At 39.8% G+C, this 17,127-nt stretch overlaps 2 protein-coding genes across 23 annotated transcripts in view; one reads left to right on the top strand and one right to left on the bottom strand.

The window, feature by feature from the left end:
- The window catches only part of LOC134731522 (uncharacterized), a 357,298-nt gene extending 353,407 nt beyond the window's left edge, over positions 1–3,891 (bottom strand). For all 3 annotated transcript variants that reach the window (XR_010113848.1, XR_010113849.1, XM_063610344.1), the window contains exon 1: positions 3,639–3,891. The gene's annotated coding sequence lies outside the window, so the exon portion shown is untranslated. The remainder of the gene's footprint in view (positions 1–3,638) is intronic.
- A 54-nt stretch (positions 3,892–3,945) lies between these two features.
- Positions 3,946–17,127, top strand: part of PAQR3 (progestin and adipoQ receptor family member 3) — a 55,628-nt gene continuing 42,446 nt past the window's right edge. For 14 of the 20 annotated variants that reach the window (XR_010113846.1, XR_008660760.2, XR_008660755.2 and 11 more), the window contains exons 1-4: positions 3,963–4,341; positions 8,102–8,264; positions 12,987–13,142; positions 16,579–16,776. Coding sequence is in view for 12 of the 20 variants with exons in the window: in XM_055297218.2 (XP_055153193.1) it covers positions 4,157–4,341; positions 8,102–8,264; positions 12,987–13,142; positions 16,579–16,776 (702 nt within the window). In the remaining 8 variants the exon portion in view is untranslated. Of the gene's footprint in view, positions 4,342–8,101; positions 8,265–12,986; positions 13,143–14,426; positions 14,486–16,578; positions 16,777–17,127 lie in introns of those variants that run through there. The other 6 variants (XM_055297217.2, XM_055297222.2, XM_055297227.2 and 3 more) reach the window with 4 other exon arrangements.

Here is a 17,127-nt window from a genome sequence, read left to right on the forward strand (position 1 = left end):
CTTGAGAACTGCATCCCATTCCCATCCACACCACCTCAAGCATCTCTAAAATCCAGGATTTGTCTCGCAGGTGTTCATGATAGGGTGCTGCCATTTTCCCATTATCTTTGACTGGACAGTTCAGTTCCCCAACCTGCCACTTCAAGAGGCACCAAGGTCTCCTGCTGGATGCTGTTGATCCCCACCTATCACAGGTGCTGGTGCCTCACCAAGTGCATCAACAAGTTTTATTTTTCCACCAGACATGCTGCTGAAGATCTCTGTTAAGCACCATGACTAAACAGCCAGAGCCCTCAAAGTGCCACAATGTCATTGTTATCTGTGGGGAAATGTGCCCTCTCACCTTTATGTTACCCTCTGTTAGAGGTGTCCCAAAGCAGTGTTGCTCCTGCTTCCATTGTCTTACAGACTTGAATGGAAGAGCTCTTTCCATTTCTATTATTTTGTTTTTTTTACCTATAGATCTCTTTCTCACTCTAGAACTCAGGCATGGATTGTTCTATATCTACCTTTTCATATTTGTTCGTGCATTTCACAAGTGTTTTTTTAGTGCTTGTTGTTAGAGTGCATAACTGAAAAGTTAAATCATGTAAATGGACTAGGGAGAACTGAAAAAGGCCATCAATTGTTGAAATAAATCCAGAAGTCATTTTGCAAAAGGTTTCATGGGTACACTGCTGACGACCAAAGCAGTTCCCATTTTTAGTTTTTTTTCTTTTCTTTTTTTTTTTTTTTTTTTGAGACGGAGTCTCGCTGTCACCCAGGCTGGAGTGCAGTGGCACAATCTCGGCTCACTGCCAGCTCCACCTCCCAGATTCATGCCATTCTCCTGCCTCATCCTTCCAAGTAGCTGGGACTAAAGGCACCCACCACCACGCCCGGCTAATTTTTTGTATTTTTAGTAGAGACAGGGTTTCACCGTGTTAGACAGGATGCTCTCGATCTCCTCACCTCGTGATCTGCCTGCCTCGGCCTCCCAAAGTGCCATTTTTAGTTCTTTACTCTAGTGTCCCATCATTATCATAACTCAGCTACTTTCTCTGTGTCTGATAATCTCTGGGCATCTTTCTACTTTGTTTCAAATAACAGGCTACAGATTCTCTTCCCACATCTCCAGGTCAAATTCCTAAGGAAGTAACTGATTGATCCAACTAATTACCATTGTTCTTGAATGGACATTTGTGCCATCGCATGTCATGGAATACTGATCTACTTTTGGGTCAGCAATAGCCTCAAGGTAGTATCATATGGTACCAGCAAGAAATACATGCAGAAGGAACCTCCTATAAGAGGTCTGTAGGAGTGGCAGGCAGGCATTCTCGGGCATGAACGTCCTACACTAGGAAATGAGAACTTCTATACACAGTAACCTTCAGCAGAGACAATGTACTGAGCATGTAGTAAGTTCTCAAACATTATTTTTAGCTCCATGACTTAAAAAATAAGTCTCACTTCCTTCATAGGACATTTAAGTCCACTTAAGATATATCTCAATTTACCTTTCCAGTTTTATTGATTATTTTTCCTTGAACTCTCTATATAGCTCACATTTGTTGAGTGCTAACAGTATGTCTGGTACTTTTCTAAGATTTTACATGGATTTAGTCATTTAATCCTCAACAACACAAAGTACTGTTATTAGTCTTATTCTACCAATAAGAAAACTGAGGCTCAGAGAGGTTAAGTTACCTGCACTAGGACATGTATTAATAGTTAGTAAATGATTGAACAGAAATTTGAACTTAAGTAAATGGCTTCAAAGTCCAAGATCTTAATCACTAAGCCATACTGCTTCTCAAAAATCAACCAATATTACTAGCACAATAATAATAGGTATTATGAGTGACTATTGTATGTTGTCAGGGTTCAGAACACCACACCCCAAAGTCTGGTGCTTTGACATGCTGAGTACTTTAAAGGAGAGTGGGAATATCTCAGAACTAAGGTCTCTCTGAACTTCTTTCCGTCCTCCTTTCTTTCTTTTCCTGTTCTTCCCAAGTGGGTCTTACAACCTAGAATTTCTCTCCCTAAAGCAAGCCATAAAACCTAGTAAGGGGCCAGGCGTGGGTGGCTCACGCCTGTAATCTCAGCACTTTGGGAGGCCGAGGCAGTCAGATTGTTTGAGGTCAGGAGTTCAAGGGCAGCCTGTCCAACATGGTGAAACCCCATCTCTACAAAAAGTACAAAAATTAGCTGGGCATGGTGGTGGGCGCCTGTAGTCCCAGCTACTTGGGAGGATGAGGCAGGAGAATCGCTTGCACCCGGGAGGTGGAGATTGCGTGACCCGAGATCACGCCACTGCACTCCAGCCTGGGCTTCAGAGTGAGACTCTGTCTTCCCCCCACAAAAAAAAAAAAAAAAAAATTCTAGTAAGATTACTTTCTGACTGTCCTTGCCTTCCGGTGGTCACAAAGGAATTCTGACTTACCTCACCTGAAACTAGGTCATAAAACCCTCATTCTAGAGAGTTCCTGCCCCATACTCTGAGGCCAAGAATTTGAATGAACTGGCCTTGCTAGGTTCCCCCCTCAGTTTATTATCATTAGATGATGACCCTTTTCAATCATGTTTCTCCACAACTATCCACTCCTCTCATCAGACTTAGCATAAAAAGCCCATTTTTTCCTGGGTCTTTGTGTCTTCATTTCTGAAGACTCCTGTCACATAAAACTTTGTTAAATAAACTTATTATGCCTTTTCTTGTTAATTTTTATTGTTTTTTTTTTTTGAGACAAAGTCTCGCTTTGCTACCCAGACTGCAGTGCAGTGGCACAAACATGGCTCACTGCAGCCTCGACCTCCCAGGCTCAAGCAATCCTCTCACTTCAGCCCAGAATAGCTGGGACTACAGGCGCCCACCACCACACCCAACTCATTTTTGGTTTTTCTTTGTTTGTTTGGTGTTTTTTGTAGCGACAGCATCTCAGTATGTTACCCAGGCTGGTCTCAAACTCCTGGGCACAAGCGATCCGCCTGCCTCGGCCTTCCAAAATGTTGGGATTACAGGCATGAGCCACCTGTGCCTGGCTTCTCTTAATTTTTTTCATAGGAATGTCAGCTGTGAACCTTGTGATTAAGTGAGGACAAGATATTTTTCTTGCCCTTACAATGCCAAATAATGGACTAAGGGTTCTATTATACACATACGATACTCAAACTGATGTTTTGCCCTGTTGCCATTATAAGTAAACACTTGCATCACAGTACATAGCCAGAAACAAAGCTGTAACATTTCCTCTAAACGCTACTATAGCCGCACTCCACAGGATTTTTTAATATGTTCTATCTTTATTATGCAGTTAAGTAGATATTCTCATTTCCATTGTGATTTCTTTCATCAGCCCTTGAAATATTTGGTGTATTGCTCCGATTCCAGGCGTGGAGATTTTTAGTTTTCTTGTTACTCTAGTTTAATTCTACTGCGATCAGAGAACATAACGCAGAACGGGGTGGGAGTTTTGAATGCGCAGGGGCTTTCCTTTCTGGCTCAGGATGTGCTCGATGCTGGTGTATGTACCATGTGCATCAGGTTTCCTCTCCAACTATCGTGCTAAGCGCTGACTCCAGCTTAGAAATCCTCAAAGTCCCTTCTAACACTAAGTGTGTGTAATTCCAAGCATAAACTAAACGGTAATTACCTCGAACTTTTCTTCCTGTTAACTCTTTTCCTCTTGATTTTTCAAAATGCAGCAGCTATTACTTCTAATAAAAAAAACAGGAAAAGAAAAAAAATCCACTTGTATTCGCCTGTAGCTCTGTGCTTTCGGCTTTTCTCACATGCAAACGAAGACCCCGGGCGCCGCCGAAATACAGCGCGAGAGACCCCCGAGCGCCAGGGCGCCCGGGCCGCCGCCAGTGCACGCTGGAGCACACCCGGGCGCGCCGCAGCACCCTGCCCCTCCCAGCTAGTGCTGAGGGGCGGGCCCGCCGCGGCGCGCTGACGTCAGAGGAGGCTGCGACGCTGCCGGGTCCGCCGAGGCGCTAGCTGCAGTGGCCGGTGTGAGCGCAGAGCCGGGCCCTGGGCAGCGGCGGCGCGGTAGGACCTCGCGCAGCGTCCGCGGGCTCCGGGGCGGGGGCGCCAGCGGCGAAGCCCCCTCCCCGGGGAGGCGGGACCTGGGGGAGCTCCCGAGCCGGGGAGCGGCGGCGGCCGGGAACGATGCATCAGAAGCTGCTGAAGAGCGCGCATTACATCGAGCTGGGCAGCTACCAGTACTGGCCGGTCCTGGTGCCCCGTGGCATCCGCCTGTACACCTACGAGCAGATCCCCGTGTCTCTCAAGGACAACCCGTACATCACCGACGGCTACCGGGCCTACCTGCCGTCCAGGCTGTGTATCAAAAGGTACGGTCTGGCTGCCTCCGCCTGGAGTGCCCCCTTCTCTCACCTACACCCTTTTTGTCTGGTCCCCCTTCTTCTTTCCCCGCCTTTGTACTTGCCCATCATTTCCTCGCCGCCCCATCCTTTTCATCCCTTTTTGCCGCCTCTCCTCCCCCGTTATCTCCCCTTACCTGGCCGGGGTACTTGATCCACAGAATAATTATGATAGTAACAGTGATCATAATTACAACTCTCCTATGGCTCTTTGCTCTTTACAAAGGGCTTTTACATCCTTTATTCGGTTTGTTCGGCTCATTGAGATATATGTTGGAATGGGGCTGAGCCATATTTGCCCGGTGTATACCTTTCTTTTTAGAGCAACCCTGTGGGAATTCAGTAGCTTTGGGCCAGATAAATGCCTGTATAATAGGAAACAAGTTAACATATACACCCGAGATTTATTCATTTAGCGAATACTTATGGAGCCCATGTAGAATAAAAAGCAAACATGGCCCTTGTTTTCATGAAGCTACTAAGGTGTAGCCTGGGTAACAGACATTAAAGAGATAATTACGCAATTACATAATAACCATTGTGAAAAAAATGCTGTGTAGGAAAAGTACTGTGGTAAAGAGAGCTCATAACGGGCACCCAGTCTCCACTAGAGCACCACAGAAGCATCCCTAAGGAAGAAATTTCTTTATCATTTTAAACCTTTAAAACCACAGTCCCTTGAAAGCCCGTGTTTAAAAAAACAAAACTGAAAAATAACGATTCTAGTTCTTGGAGTAACTGCCCAAACTTACTACCTGTACTAAAATACAGGACCTCTGCTTCAGGAGAATTAAGATACAGATGTTGGTTAGCTCCAGGTCTCTGTCTGTAGTGGCAAACCCTAGTGCCAGAATGTGGGCTGTTGAATTGCTCAAGCGGCAACCACATGTCTGATTCTTGATTTTTCCAGCATTGTCTTTTCCTGCCCTTCTTTCCTTTTGTCCTGCCGTGAAAGTGTTTCTGTGACTCATGGTCACAAGGTGACATCACTGCCCATCCCTACTTGGCTCGAATGGATGGCCCTTAGGATTCACAACTTGAAGCGTAATTACCGTTTTCCTCCCCAATGCCTCCTGTGCGTGAGTAAATTACACAGCTGAGTTCTGCTGTGGATCTGGAGTTCCGCAAGAATAGGGCAAGCAGTGAATTGCCTTAAATATTTTCTACTCAACTAGCAGTGGTCTTCTGCGTTCTGATGTTAGGGTCCAAATCTCATGGAGTGGAAAATTGAGTATAGAGCGTTAGCTCTTGAGCTATTGAGTCAAAGACTTTAGTATCCAAATCTGCCACTTAACAGCTCTGAGACCTGGAGCAAAATGTAACCTCACTGAGCCTCATTATACCCACGTGTAAAAACGAGGGTAATCACAGTATCTGCTTCCAGAGGTAAAAAAAGGATTCAGTGAGATTCTGTGTGTGAAATGCTATACATGGCCTGGAACCTAATAAGCCCTCAATAAATGGTGATTGTTGTCATCACCAATGGTTTTGAAGCTGAACAGATGATGATAATGAAGATGATTATTGATTTTAAAACTGAACAGAATATGAAGATGTGGTGCTGGACTCCTGTTAACTTCAATAAGGATGGCACCAGGTTCAAAAGACGGAAGAAGAGACCCAAAGCCAATAAACAAGACATAGGGTTTTACTAGGGTAATTTACAGAGAGGTCCAGTGACAGTGGCCTGAACGGGAGAACCTCTGCCGCCTGCAGAAAGCATGCAGTTTATATAGCATTTTTACTTAGCACCCTTCCCCCTAACAACCTCCACCTGATAATCTTCATTTGCAAAACAAAAGGCCTCCATCCCAAGTACAATCAGCATTCCATGAGATGGGACAGGGGCTCAGATGTTCCTCATAGATAAGGAATCAATCTAAGGGTTGGCCATGCTTGGAATTGTAAACACACATTCAAGTGTGTTTTTCATATAGGGTCATTCTCAGGGTATGCTCAAGTTACTGCTGTCAGGTGCGTCTACTGTGCAGGAGACACCTAACTTTTCATACGGTAAGAGTAGATTCTTTATTGGAGATGTTCTTGCCTTCCCACCAGCCTTATCTTTTCCAAGTTCAGCCTTTGCCCTTTCTCCTTTTGGCTTTCAGGAGTGACGGGGACAGATTTTGGATGTAATCTGAGGAGGTTTTATATGTCATAGCAGTTTTGCCAGTCCTCTGTTAGCTGCAGGGAACACGGAGAGGTTGCGCCTCTCAGTTCAGTTAGTCAGGTTATACTGGATTTCACAAAAAGAAAAGTTCTGAAGTAATAAGCAGAGCATAGTATTGATTGTCAAAACAGTCCTGTAGTTAGATGTTTCAAGCACATTCGTGCATCCCTTCCTCCAGTTATAAGTAGTCTTTACACTTGATGCTTGTACATGATAAAGCCTGAAATTCATGATCCCAGATTCACTTTATTTTTGATGATCATTTGATAGTTTTGACACCTTGCTATATACATCATGTATTTGGCCTTCACTGATTCAGAAATCCTTACTAGTAAGTGTTGACGTATAACTAAATTTGTAGCAGTCACTATGGTTCTCACTTTCATTTTTACAAGAAATGAACTTAAGAGAAGCAAAGTAAATAGGAAATTCCATTTCTTGTAAAAATGAGAACCTGAGAACCACAGTGACTGCTACAAATTTAGAGTTATATGTCAATGTCAATATGTCAAGGATTTCTGAATTAGTGAAGACCAAAAACCTAAATTTAAGCAAAAATACTAGATTTTGCAGACAAATGCAAGAGTATTTTAATCTTTAGTCATGATGTCACCTTTCAGTAAATAATCAGATGAGTCCTATCTACATCTGGAGGACCATTTCACAAAAGTAAGAAAGGAGCTGGAAGAAAGTTGCAGCAGCATCTAATGTAGCTCCGTTACTGTATAGATGAAGAAACTGAAGCCCGGAGAGGTTAAGTGACTTGTGTAGGGTGGGGACAGTGAGCCTCTTGACTCGGGGTGGTACACGCTCTACCAACCTGTGCTGCCAAGACCAGTTAGCCCAGGGCATTTTGAAGGAGGGCACGTAGTACCCATATTAAAAGTTAAGTTCAGTTGTTTCTAAAAAGGAGAAACTTGTGCCACCTGGAAACTAGACTGGTTTTAAAACATCCACAGCAAAGTTGTTCTGGCGTGCCTATCTTAAAGAACCTTTCCAATGGATCAATATATATTTATTTTGCTTCTCTTAAATGCATTTAATTTTGCATTTGTATTTAATGAGCTCTAGGAAAGTATTTTAAGATCATGCCTAACCTTGCACTGAGCAGGTTTTCAGATATGTATTATTGATGGAGTAAACTATTTAACATCCAGATTTCCTCTGCACGTTCATTTCTGGAGACCTTTAGTCTATAGACTAATCTGAGCAAGGCATTGTGAACAGCAGTGTCATAAAGATGAATGGTACTGACCATGAGGGAGTTGATAGGCTGGAAGATGAGATGGAATTTGTATGTAAATCTCTTAATACAGAGAAGGAAATGGTAAGTATGATAATAGAGGTGAGCACCCAAAAAACTGTGGTCCCAGAATTGGTGGCCATGTGGAAATCTTAGAATAATTTAATTAGATAATATGTCAAATTTAGAAAGATACAGGTGGGGTAAGAGCTTAAAGGAGCAAGTATTAGATAACTCCTCAAAATTTTCCCTAACCTTTGAACGTGACAGTAAGTTGGCCAGTGTGAATCTCAGTTGCATATGTGTTTATTTTCCAGTTTGTTTATTTTATCTAATGAGACAGTAAACATCTGGAGTCATTTGCTGGGTTTCTTTCTCTTCTTCACCCTGGGAATATATGACATGACATCTGTGTTACCTTCAGCAAGTGCGTCCAGAGAAGATTTTGTAATTTGTTCTATTTGTCTTTTCTGCTTCCAGGTAAGTCATTTCACAAATACTGCTGTTGGTAAAGAGAACTTTTTGACAGGCAGGCTTGGTCAGGTGACCTTACCTCAGACCTACCACTTGCTTTAAAGAGCCCCGGAATGGCATATTGGTCAGCTTATTGATTTTCATAACGTAAACACCAAACGGTCTGTTCTTATGAGAGTATGTTTGAAATCTATTAAATTACAAAGATTGAGAAAAATTTGTTTCTTTCCCCTTCTTTTGGGGCACCTCTGCTTTAAGATTAATTAAAAAAATAGGAATCTTTGATTGCATTCTATTCTCTGGCTGAAGTACAACACTAGTGCCTACTTAAAACTTGTTTGGGAAGATTTCTCATCTCTTTCCTGTTTGCATCTGTGATTTTTGTATTTGTTATTTCCATACTATATTTTACTGTCCTGTTTTGCTGGTATTGATTTTTTACTCTGTTGCTTTAATGTTAATTTATTTTGAACCCACTGGCCTGGCTTCAAATACTTTGTTTCTTTTCCTCTCTACCTCCTGTATTTGTTAGTTCCACAGCACTGGCATTTTTCAAGAATCTGTAAAAATGTCTTTAAAAGTTACATTTATTAGATTTCAAACAGATAATTTTGAAGCAGAAAACAAATGTGGGCTGTAGTTCTGTTGACATTTAAAACAATTTTTTCTGCTTCAGAGAATATAAAAAACATAAAAATGAAAAGAAAAACTTCTTATCCCGCTTTCTCATGACAGACACAGAGTAGCTATTCCCTGCAGTTAGCCTGTTGCTGCTGAGTTTGAGAGGTGAACCTCATAACTCAGCTGCACAAATGTCGCTTTCATTGTGTATCATTTTATTTCAGAGTGTCATCATTGTACTCAAGTTTAAACTTTGGACTTAAATGGCCAAGAAACACAGCAAAACAAATCTCTTTTCCCCTTTTTTATTAATTCCAATTTTTGGAATAATAATTTTCTTTGAGGGAATGCATAATCTATTTTTGTTATTAGAAAATTATTTTTCCTTCAAATATTTTTTAAAAATATACTCTTTCTGAGGTTTAATTTTTGCCCTGATTACAGCCAAAATATCCCTTACAATCCATAACCAATTTTATAATGGAAATGAGTCAATTTCTTTTTAAATTTTTAGGTGCATCTCAGTATAGATTAACATGCTATTAATAATCATTAAGTAAAAACTGGCTTCTATTCTTGTTAGTTATATGCATATTATCTCTTTGAGAATCCCTGCTCTTTTCCTCTATCCTTAGGCCTATTCTTCATGCCTTCACCACCTGCCACAGCTGATGTTCCTTCAGAGAATATGTATCAATTTCAGTATTGACCTAAGAAAACAATACATTGCAAAACTAAAAGGATTAAATAATTACAACAATTTCCAATAAAGAAACAAAGCCAAAGTATTACACTGACTTGCCCAGGATTATTCAGCAGGGCAGTAAAATCCTGTTCTCCTAATTGCTAGTGCAATGATCATTGTTACAATACATGCTGTACGACTTACTAAAGACAGATGAGCACATCTTCCCTACTTGAAAAGACCACTTTTTATCAAATTATAACTTGTTCACCTGAGTTTTCCAGATTCTTAGGGTCAGTGGACAGTATAGTAAACCATAGATATATGTATTAATATTGATTGACATTTAATATTAAAAGACATAACATTTTTCTCACTGTTATGCTTCTGTATGCTTTAGTGCTTTCCTCACAACCAGATTAATAGAGTACATTCTGAACAATAGAATGTAATTCAGGGGCTTTGAACCTTCCCAGGGTATTTGTATTTTGGAGAAGAACGTTAGAATACAATAATGCCTAGATTTGATCCATTTACATTCAGTTAACAAATATTTGTTGAATGTGTCCTATATACATCCAGACACTATGCTAGGCATCGGTAAAACAGTGCTGAACAGAACCAACCTGGTATAAAGGTCAAGCCACTCATAGGTGTGCAGAAGAGATAGTGAGGCAGGGCATTTAAGCAGGAAAAAAGAAGCAAGAGTCACTTTCTTAGCACTTTCTGGACTTGCAGGTACTAGTTTTTGTGGTTGAAACTTAGGAGAATAGAGAAAGATAAGGCTGAAGAGATTGGCAGGGATCAAATCATGAGGTATTTTGTTATCATGCCAAGGAGTTTTGATGTGGATGTAACACTGTAATTATCTGTCTGTCTTGATGGAGTGAGGTACTCCATAGAAGGAAACTTTCCATTATAACTGAAATATATCCAATTTGCCAGATTATCTTTCAGTCTGTTTTTAAACTCTAGGAATAACATATTCCTTCTTAAACAGGGCATACTAGGTATGGGTTAACTTTAAAATCTGGGGTTTTCTGTTAACGCTGTTTTACTTTTCCCTTGGATACCATAGTTTTTCCTCTTTTTATTTTCTTTTTCACAATGAAATGAGCTTTATTTTTGTTTCTGATTATTACTACAAGATATAATCATGTAGAAATTTAGGCAAACAGAAGTTTATGGAAGAAAACGTCACCCGAAATTCCACTTTTCAGAGGTAACCACATTGGACATTTGCGTTAAACAATGAGTTTAACCCAAATGCGTATGTTTGTGTATGCATAGCTACCTTGCACCTGCCTACCTGCCTGCTCACTTACCTGTCTGCCTACCTCCAAGCTACAGTCATCCCTGCTTGCTATTTTGCGACCTGCTCGTGTCATTCAACATTGTGGCGATGGGATCTTTCCCCATCAATGAGAAATACACACTTTTGTGTTCTCCTAATTTGTGGTGCTTAATTCAAGGATAATCTGAGAAAACAAATAACCAAGCTTCTAAGAGTTACATTTAAATAACTAACTTAGAATTAGTTACTGATTGGTTGCTTAGTAACCAAAAATCTCTAGACTATTAAGGATTTTAGACAATTGATGAAGCAATGAAGTTGTGGCAAAGTACATTGTTATTGAATATTGATATTGAGTCTATAGTAACTAGATTTGTTTAATGACCAGAATATAAAATATTAATAGCTAGATGACCATGTTACTGCCTTAACAATAGCTTGCAAAGTGTTTATCATTTGTACCTACTTTATATTGTTTATTTGTCCCATTGCTTCCACCCCCACTGTCACTTTCTCAGTATGTGCTCTCCAGGGCTATTTCTATAACCTCCTGTTTCAGCCCTTCTAGTCCACACCTCTGTAAGGGGGCACTTAAAATCTTCAGCAGTATCTTATCATACCCATAATATTGAAGTTAAAACCCATTAATGTATAGGACATGTCATAATCATATTATAAAGAATATGATGCTTTTCCTTAATCTCTGCCCCCAGCCATAATTATGTGCACACCTTTTTTTATGTCCTTGGTGAATGCCAGCCCAACTTTTAAAATCTGCCTCAGGTGAACAGCCCTTCTCTGATACTCTTTTCTTCCCACCAGTCCCACCCTCCAAATGCACATGTACCCCCACAGAGTCAATATCCTCCTTCCTTTTCCAGTTATGCTGTGCACTGAAGTACAGTAGGATTTGTTACTGTACTGTTTGTTCAGTGATTCTATATCACCTCCAATGTATGACATACAGCAGGTACTTGATGGCTGAAAGGCATTCTGCCATAGAAACCCTATCAATTATCAGAACAGCTGATTGAATCAGATTAGCTTTACTCTCAGTTTGGCAACCATATAAAGTTAGCAAGTCATGACTGTTTTTTAAATTATTATTTTTTGAGACAGGATCTCACTCTGTCACCCAGGCTGGAGTATAGTGGGGCAGTCACGGCTCACTGCAGCCTCGATATCCCAAGCTCAAGTAATCCTCCTGCCTTCGCCTCCCAAGTAGCTGGGACCACAGGTGCATGCAACCATGCCTGCTAATTTTTTTTTTTTTTTTTTAGAAATGAGGTCTACCTATGTTGCCCAGGCTGGTCTCGAACTCCTGTGCTCAAGCGATCCTCCCACCATGGCCTCCCAAAGTGCTGGGATTACAGGCATGAGCCACTACTACACCAGCCTGTTTTTTCTTGAAGGCAATAAAGCTGTGTTTACCTTAGAAATTAAAAGTAAACTCATTTATACAATCAGTCTCATACAGACATGAACATTCTTAACTGAAAAAAAGCCAGTTGTGGAACAGAATGCATAGTGTGATTTCATTTAATTTTAAAATGTGTGTATATATATATATATATATATATATATATATATATATATATAATGTGTGCATGTATATAGACTAATATATTACAGGTGTTTGACATACGTATTGAAAATATCTGGAAAGACACATAAAAAATGTTATCACTGGCTACCTCTGGGCAATAGATTGAGTAAGAGGGACTTATATTTATGTTCTTTGATTTTTTTAAGGATATGTATTGCTTCTATAGTAAATACTCTTTAAAAACAAATTAATTCATGGATCAAAACAAGCCTCAGATGATAGTTTTAAAACATTTGCATTGTATAACTTTCCCATTACTGTGCTATTGATTTATAATTTTCATTTTGTAGTATAGTTATTTAAAATTTTCTCCTTCATTATTATTATCTCCATTTTACCCACGAGGGAATTGAGGCTTTAGAGTAATGACATGGCTCACTCTACTGTAAGGCACAGAGCTAGAATCCAAGCCCATAAATGTTTGAATTGAAAGCCTAGCCTCTTAACTACTTCCCTGAACATCATGCATAAGTTGCTTTAGTTTCTTTAGTCACTTGGTTAATTTGTTTTTATTTTTCACAGGTCTGTATGCTTTGTTCTGTGGGCTATCATCTTTTTTCCTGCCATCGGTCAGAAAAAACATGTCGAAGATGGATGGCATTAGATTATGCAGGAATTTCTATTGGAATACTGGGCTGCTATGTCTCAGGAGTATTTTATGCATTTTATTGTAATAACGTAAGTAGATTAAAACATTTTACATTCTACCTTTCATATTGGTCTTGGGTTTTCTTCCCTTGGTTCTTTTGAATTTCCGAATAAGTACATAATTAACTTATACAATAAATAGAAGAGTCTTGTATAAGCATAAACTTATTTTTCAGAATGGCCCTGTCATCTCTAATATCTATTATCAGTTCCACACTTATTTTACTAATTTTCTATTGGAAAATATATATACAATTATTTTCTGAAACTTAATGTAGACATTAAATTATTAATGTTTTCACTAAATCTACATGACTGCATGGTTCCTTAGATATGCACATTATATATCTTTTATTTGTGTGTTTATATAATTGAAGTTAAAATTAACACTTGTGAAAATTATGAAGTTGATTACTGCTTTCCATTTCTTTTTTCTCCTCTTAGTGAAAAAATATTCAGGAAAATATATCTGAATTTATTAGCCCATATTCTTCTGTAAAATATGTTTTCCTGTCTTCAGTCTTATGTTTGGGGGTAGGCTTGTAAGACAGACCAGATAGGAGTCAGTGTCTTTAACAAATGTGAGATGTGTCTTTTCTGAATTCTGGATCAACTCTGCTTTCTGTCACTAAGTTCACACAAAAGTCAGTTTTTGCCTTGTGCAAAGCAGCATTTGCAACACTGTAATCAGATAATACAGCACCTGACCTAAAAATATTGGCCAGCCAAACCTTATGGAGTAGAACCCCTAACTCATCACCTCATGTTCCAGCCAAGAAGACAAATTGAAATGTTCCCATGGTTTCAGTACATCTCAAGTTCTCCCTTTCAGAAAGTCCCTTTCGACCCTACTTTGTTTTCTTCCTGTTTTTCTACCATGCTCTTGTTTTCTCTTTTGCCCTTTTAGTTACCTCCCTTTCAGAACAAGACTGAGTTTCTCCCTCAGGAGCAGTATACCTACTAGTTATTTCTAGTCCTAGTCACAAAGAATAGAGCCTGTCCTGCCCAAGGCCCACCACGTAACAGGTGCTCTAAGGCAGGGGTCACCAACCCCCAGAACCTGTCCGTGGCCTGTTAGGAACCAGGCTGTGCAGCAGGAGGTGAGCAGTGGGCCAGCGAGTCAGGGAAGTTTCATACGTATTTACAGCCACTCCCCATGGCTCACGTTACCACCTGAGCTCTGCCTCCTGTCAGATCAGCAGCAGCGTTAGATTCTTAAAGCAGTGCAAACCCTATTGTAAACTGCACATGCAAAGGATTTAGGTTGTGCAATCTAATGCTTGATGATCTGTCACTGTCTCCCATCACCCCCAGATGGGAACCGTCTAGTTGCAGGAAAACAAGCCCAGGGCTCCCAGTGATTCTACATTATGGTGAGTTGTATAATTATTATATATTACAATGTAATAGTAATAGAAATAAAGTGCACAATAAATGTAATGCACTTGAATTATCCTGAAACCATCTCTGCCTGCCTCCCCACACCACGATCCATGGAAAAATTGTCTTCCACAAAACCAGTCCCCAGTGCCAGAAACGCTGGGGACCACTGCTCTAAGGCACAGTCCCCAGGCTTCGCTTATTGGGAAGATCGGCCACAGTGTGGAATTTCTCAGATTGCTTGGGATTTTTCAGTAGGACCTTTGTCTCTACACAATAACAGAGAATACTGTCAACATATCTGGTATGAAAATTAGTGAAGAGAAAAATCATAAATTTGATTTGAATACGTAAGAACATTGTTGTAGCCATTTAAACGTGAGCCATTTGCTTTTCAGGCCTAATCACTTTGGAACATAAGCACATAATTAAATATATATGCAGGTGACCTTGTTGTAAATTGACTTGATTTTAGCAGTATATGCTATTTATTTCTGCCCAGCTTTCATAACTTACTCATTTTGCATGAAACTGTTTATATTTTTTAAAAAAATTAGAGCATACTAATAACCAGGTGCTTGTGAGTACAGCCATGTAATATTTGAATTGTTTTGCTTATCTTATTCTGTATTTCTCTGAAACTGTTTTCTGTTTACCTCTTGCTAAACATCAAAGTGAGATACTTTTTGTAAATCTCTTACCAGAAAAACTAAAAGTCCAAGATAGATTAAAAAGATAAGGGAACTACTGGAGCTGATACAGTCAGTCCCTGATCATTGAAAAACTGCTTTCTTCCATCTGGTTTCTAATTATTTTCAAATACTCAGTTGCTGTAGACCTGTAAAAGACTCGTTTTACCTTTTAAGGAACACAGCTGCTTTCAGAATGAGATTGAAACCTGTGGACCCTAGATCCAGTAGAATGTACTTTTGGGCACACCCTAAACAAACACTCTGACATTTGATTTTAGGAAGTTAATAGCCCCAAAGAAGTCCTTGGAGCCCAGATTGAGAACTCTTGTCTTACGTGACTTTTGACTTTAAGACCAGCTAACTGCTTATTTAAATACCTACATATCCCATAAGCCCTTCAAACCTAAGCTAAGTGTGTGTTCTTTCATGCCCCTGTTCTCTTCCCCCATCACACACACAGCAAACCTGGAACGTCTTTGTTCATTTGCTTCATTAATAGAAGCCATTTATGTGGCCTTTCAGGCTAAAAACAGTCAGGCTTTCCTCTACTGCCCTCTCACACAGCCAGTCAGCCATTAAGACTTACGCTTATTTCAAAAATGCCTCCTAAATCTGGCGCTCACATCTACTTTATTCAACAGGAGTCCAAGCCCCCACTCTCTCTTTGAATAAACTAAACTAATATCTTTCTAGCTGGTTTCCTGTCACCTATTTTCTACACTGATGTCAGAGTTGTCTTTCTAATAAGTCAGTTTGAAAGACAGCCATGTCATCCGAATTCTGCTATTCCTCCAGTGCCAGTGTGGTAAACTTCAAAACATTTAGCCTAACAGTATGCCTTTTTAGCCTTTCTTCTCAAAACTTCCTGTTGCATTTGCTGTTCTCTTTCCTTGAGAGCTCTGTCTTCCCACAAAATCTTCGATGTCATCTCTGTGAAGCATTTTTTAGCTACCCCAAGTAAAGTTAATTGTTCCCGCTTCTGTGGTTCTACAATGTTCTGTTCCTCAGTTACAGTATCTACCATAAGATCATAATCTTTTGTTCACATTCTGCCCCTCCCATAGTCTGTGAGCTCACTGCTGGGAGAGTCCATGTCATAGTCATCTTTGCTTTTATAGAACTTGAACTGTGCCTGGCATATAATAGGTAATCAGAAAATGCTTTTGTATGAATAAATGTAGTATTTTACCAGCTCATTTTGGAATTTGGTTTGTCATTCTGACAAACCTAAAAGTTGTATGGAACATATTTTTTAACGAAGGGAGATAATCCTATTTTGAAATGCAAATACCAAGTAAATAGAGTTTGGAATTTGTAGTGTAAAAGCCAAAATTACTTTTTCAGTTCCTTTATTGTTAATAACAGAATTAAAATGTGATTTCCTTTCATTCTAGTACTGGCGTCAGGTGTACTTGATCACAGTGCTTGCTATGATCCTGGCAGTGTTCTTTGCGCAGATTCATCCCAATTACCTCACGCAGCAATGGCAAAGGCTCCGTTCTATCATCTTTTGTTCTGTTTCGGGATATGGAGTGATTCCTACTCTTCACTGGGTTTGGCTCAATGGAGGAATTGGTGCTCCTATTGTACAGGTAGGTTGAGTGTAGTTAATATTTCTCTCTCTTTTTTTTCCTTTCTATTTTATTCCTTTTGGGTAAAGTAGTATAATCAGGCCAAATGGGTGGATGTTTGTCATTTGAGAACATATTTGTAATTGCATATTGATGCCATAATTTTCACAGCCATATAAATAAGCATATCTTGCAGAAGTCGAGGTAAAATCTGAATACTGTTTTTCTCTGAGTTGTCTTTCTGTAAAATAATACATTATTATTCTCTATTACCCTTAGTATATAAGTACCCAAGTCCTTATTTGTGGAGGGGGACTCCAAAGTTTCTAGCTTTGTCTGCGGGATCAGTGATAATGCCAATGATAATGCAAG

Source organism: Symphalangus syndactylus, chromosome 10 (genome assembly GCF_028878055.3).
Source record: "Symphalangus syndactylus isolate Jambi chromosome 10, NHGRI_mSymSyn1-v2.1_pri, whole genome shotgun sequence".
Taxonomy (NCBI): Eukaryota; Metazoa; Chordata; class Mammalia; order Primates; family Hylobatidae; genus Symphalangus; species Symphalangus syndactylus.